The 5,152-nt window shown below is 40.8% G+C and overlaps 1 protein-coding gene across 1 annotated transcript; it reads right to left on the reverse strand.

Moving 5' to 3' along the window:
- Nucleotides 1–335: 335 nt before the first annotated feature.
- LOC147567289 (uncharacterized) lies at nucleotides 336–821 on the reverse strand. The gene has a single exon (XM_086657393.1). The coding sequence runs from the start codon at nucleotides 819–821 to the stop codon at nucleotides 336–338; it is 486 nt and encodes a 161-aa protein (XP_086513519.1).
- Between the last annotated feature and the right edge of the window lie 4,331 nt (nucleotides 822–5,152).

Genomic DNA, 5,152 nt, shown 5'->3' on the forward strand with positions numbered 1-5,152 from the left:
GTAAAAGAAAATATTATAGGTTAAAATTATTGATATAATGGCCAATTTGGGAGCTAAATTTGCCTCTTGGTTATAAATTAAAAGTTAAAAGTACATAATCACAAGTTAGATTATTTTATTCAAGTGAGCTTGTTTTGATCAAAAGTACATATTTTCTAGTCTTATCACAGTTAATGTTTTTTTTTATTTGAATTTGTCAGCGGGAATAAAGGGCCCGAACCCGAACAAAGAGGACTAGAAAAAACTAGAGAAAAAACAATAATACATCAAAATATCAAGAGAGAAACAAATAAACAAATAAACAATAAAGAATAGAGGAAATGTTGTCTTGCTAACTAGCTACGTCGAACTCTAATAACTCCTCTTTTGTCGTTGTCTACAATCTTCTGAAGGTCAGCAGGTAGATTATGTGGTAACATCTCTATATATCCCGATATTGGCTTCATTTTCGATAGGTAATCTGCTGCTTGGTTGATTTCTCGGTAAACATGTTGAATAGAGCATTCGTCCATTTGCCTCCATAACTCCCATATTTCTCGTACTACACGGATAAGTTGCCAGGGAGGCTTCTTCCCCTCATAAGACAAAATCGAAACAGCAAGGGAGGAGTCCGTAACGATCTTCACTCGTCTTTTACCAAATTTTGCCGCTAGCTTTAATCCTAAGCAAATTCCCTGCATCTCGTGCATGATTACCGACCTCCTCTCTGACCATGCTGCTACTGCTATTATAGGGTCACCTCGTGAGGTTCTCAAGATCGCACCATAACCACTTGAGACATCATCAAATGCCCCATCGGTATTGATTAGAGTCTGATCCATACTGGGGCCTGCCCATTTACAAGTTTTCGATACTTGAATTGATAGTGGTACAGTCAGATTCCAACGTTCTAAGATCTACTGAACACCATCCAACCCATTCGGTTTACGTTTCCACATCATTACCTTTGTTTTGATGTCGCTGACTATTTGCCTGAATAGGATTTGTCCTGTTTTTTCCTCTCTACGAAAGACTCGGTTATTGCGTTAGATCCAAATGTGATAGAAGAACCCGATAAATACCATGCTACCAAGTCGTCCTATAATGGAATTGCCTTTGAAAGTGTTAACACACCATTCAATTTCGTCAGCCCAGCACCCTGTTGCATTTTTCCTAATACCCATTAACATTAGAAGATATGTCCATACCTTAAGAGAATAAGAGCATTGAAAAAAAAAGGTGTCATCGGACTCTTCAGCTACTTTACATAGTGGACATACCTCATCTATATCCATCCCCCATGATTTTAACTTTACTTTGGTCTTTAACCCTCGTTTCATGGCGATCCAGGTTATAAATGAATGTTTCGGTATCCCCTCCGGACACCAAACTAATTTTGACCAGGGAACTAGCTGCTTTTTTCGCCTTATAAAGTTGTATGTATGTCTAACCGTGTAGTCGCCCGTATTAGTTATCTTCCATACCACCGTATCCTTTTCAATCCCTCCCACCGCAACTTCATTCAGAGTATTAAAAACCTCCTCGAAAACATGCCCAATCTGGTCAGAGAACTCCCAACGACCCTCTACTAAGAAGTCCGATACCAAGGCGTCTTCTCTCATATTGTAAACGAATCGACCATTAGCTTTGAAGTAGTCTATAAGTGATCCCATAGGGTGCCAAACATCTCTCCAAAAAAAGGTTTTTGTGCCATCGTGTATCAAGTATTGAACCATACCTCTAGCCAGATCCCTACAACCAAGTATGCGTCTCCAACACCACGAACAACTAGTAGGGACTTTCATGGTCCAGAAACTCTTTTTCCGGATCAGATTCTTCATTACCCATCAGACCCATAAAGTATTCTTCTCACTGATTAAGTCCCATATGTGTCTAAGATTCATTGCTAGATTCATAGTTTCTATATCTCAGATACCAAGCGCTCCTTCACATTTTGGTAAGCAGACATCAAACCATTTCACCGCAGGCCTATTACTCCCCTCCTCGAGTCCTTTCCATAGGAATCTGTTGAATGTACGATTAATTTCTTTATAGACCCTCTTTGGGAGAACAAAACCCGAAGCCCAAACAACTAGCATGCTGCCTAGAACCGTTCGGATCAACAGTAGACAACCTGCATAAGATAGGAATCGTACTTTCCAAGACTGTATTTGAGTCTGAATTTGATTTAATAACGGAATACAATCTTTGTAAGCTAGTCTGGATGCTAGTAGAGGTAGCCCCAGGTACCTGATCGGTAGGGTTCCCAGCTGGAACCCAAGTACTGCTCTAACCACCTCCTTCTGCTCCTCTGACATACCTGCGCAAAAGATTGAGCTCTTCCCCACATTTAGCTGGAACCCAAGTACTGCTCTAACCACCTCCTTCTGCTCCTCTGACATACCTGCGCAAAAGATTGAGCTCTTCCCCACATTTACTGCCAGACCTGTTCCTTTTAATAAGTTGTTCACTACCTCTTTTAAGGCTTGAGCTGACCCTACATCTCCTCTCATAAAAACCATTAGGTCATCGGCGAAGCATAGGTGAGTTACTATCGGGTCTACATCGGGGATGCAATTTAAGGCTGCCACACTGATGTTGCTTGTTTATCAGGACAGAGAACACTTCCATCACCATGACGAATAAATAAAGCGAAAGTGGGCAGCCTTGTCGTAGCCCCTTCTTTCCCTCAAAATACCCTTGCGAGCCACCGTTAACCATAATTGAGAAACGAGGAGTAGAAATACATTCTTCGATCCAACCAACAAATCTGTGTGGCAACCCGAACTTCTTGAGAATCTTAAAGAGAGTTGACCACCTGACTGTATCATATGGCTTTCGTAGATCTATTTTCACGGTGCACTTGTCAAGACCCTGGGCTTTACCGTAATCTCTGACAAGTTCATGAGCCAACATAATGTTATCTTGTATTAACCTTCCAAAGATGAATGCTGATTGATTTTCACTGACTAATGAAGATGCATACCTCTTTAGTCTGATTGCCAAAATCTTGGTAATACACTTATATATGACATTACAACATAAGATCGGTCTGAAATCATTCATTGTCGAAGGGTTAGATACTTTAGGAATTAAAGAGATTAAAGTAGAGTTTACCTCCCTTAGAAGTCTGCCTGATCTGAAGAAGCTTTGTATAGCTCGAGTGAAATCATCACCTACTATACGCCAAAGCGATTTAAAAAACATAGACGAAAAACCATCCGGACCTGGAGCTTTATCCGAACCAATAGATGAGAGTGCTGCTAAAATTTCATCTCGGGAAGGTATTCCATTGAGGTGCGATGCTGAATCAGGCTCAAGGATATTTGGAAACACAATTTCGGACAGTACATCATCTTCTTCTATATTCGGTGAATCAGTGCCAAGTAAACCTGTAAAGTATTCCACGAATTTAGTTGGTATAATCTCTGCATTTGTAATCTCGGACCCATTTGTGTCGAAAATCTTTGTTATATTATTGCGGGCTCTTCTCTCCTTTACCGAACAGTGGAAAAAAGTCGTGTTTTGGTCATCTAGAGTAAGCCATTCGACTCGACTTTGCTATTTTTCCATAGAGCAATCGGTCGTCATCTTCGTTACATAGTCATGGACTGCAATTCTCTCAATCCTGCGTAAGTCTGGATTCAATGGGTCTGCAAAAAGTTTGTTCTGTCGCTCATGCATGATCTCTCTAGCCGTCTCCACTTGACTGGTTCTATTAGTATATCTTGTTCCTTTCCATTGAATAATCCGGTTCTTCACAGCTTTTAGTTTTGAAATGAGCTGAAACATCGGACTGCCCTCCACTTGAATCAGCCAAGCTGAACTAACCATGTCTAGAAACCCCAGCTCCTCCAACCAGCAATTATAGAATTTAAACGGTCGTCGTCCCGAAGATTTAAAAACCTCAAGCGATACTACCATAGGAGTATGGTCAGACCAGCCTGGTGCTAGAAACTCGGCTTGAACACCTGGAAATAGGTCTAATAGATTGACATTCATAAGAACTTTGTCAATTTTTGATAGTATATTCCGAGATTACTCTTGTGAATTCGACCATGTAAAGTGAAACCCTGTGTACGGACAGTCCAGAAGATGGGCATTTTGAATATATTCATTGAAATCAGAATAGTTACTAGGTCGAACCGCATCACCTCCAATTTTGTCCTCTGCGGAAAGAATAGAATTGTAATCTCCCATTAGTACCCACGGTTGGTTGTAGGTTATAGCCAATTCCTCAATGTCTGCCCATAAGAGAGACCGCCCTGCTGAAAAAGTTAGTCCATACACAATGGCCAACATGAAAATTTTGTTGTTCCATTCAACTCTAGCAGCTATAAGTTGAGTCGAGTTATGTACCTGCTGAACCTTAACAATGTTTGGATCCCATGTGAGCCATATACGACCTCCACCCTCATTACTATAATTATCTAAGTAAGACCAAAGGGATTTATACTATGTTGTATCCTGCTGCAAATTCTTTGAAGTACTTTTGTTTCCACAATACCACACATGCTTAATTTTCTTACCCGAATTAGATTCCGTACCTCCATGATCTTCCTATCATCGTTCAACCCTCGCATATTCTAGCAGCCCACATTAACCATCTATAAACCTTGATGGTTTTCGGCCTTTTGATTTCCTCTCCTCGGTAGTCCGAACACCGAAAGAGTTACTTCTTGGAGTTTTCAGATTCGCATTTCTAGGGGATCTTGATACCCGAGGGGTAGCTCTAATAGTTTCATCATGAATGTTCTCCGGGTTATGTTCTTCACCTGAATCACTCTCACTTGTAGTGTCCACCATTCTGCTAGTGATGTCCTGTTTGATGCTCGGTTTTTCCTTATAAGGTATCATTTTTGAAGTTTCAAAGTTCACCTTTCCCTCCAAGGTCATGGTCTGAACACATTGCTTCTTTGCTGAAGATTCAGTCGAGTGGTGGGATTCCCTATCCTTAGATCCCAGGGAATCATCAAAATGCTTTGTAGGAGACTTTCCTTTCCTCCTAGTAACAACGGACCAGTCCCCTCGGTAATTCAGTTCTTCAGTGGAGTCAGCACCTAAGCCTGCATGTTTGAGTTGTTTGTAGTGGTTCGGTGGTTGTTATTAGAAGTTCACTATTTTGTTTACTCGCTATCGAGTTAAGTTCAACAGGTTGTCGCCTAAGTAATTC

Source organism: Eschscholzia californica, unplaced genomic scaffold (assembly GCF_041429995.1).
Source record: "Eschscholzia californica isolate CP2 unplaced genomic scaffold, dmEscCali1.0.p SCAF_1, whole genome shotgun sequence".
Lineage (NCBI taxonomy): Eukaryota > Viridiplantae > Streptophyta > Magnoliopsida > Ranunculales > Papaveraceae > Eschscholzia > Eschscholzia californica.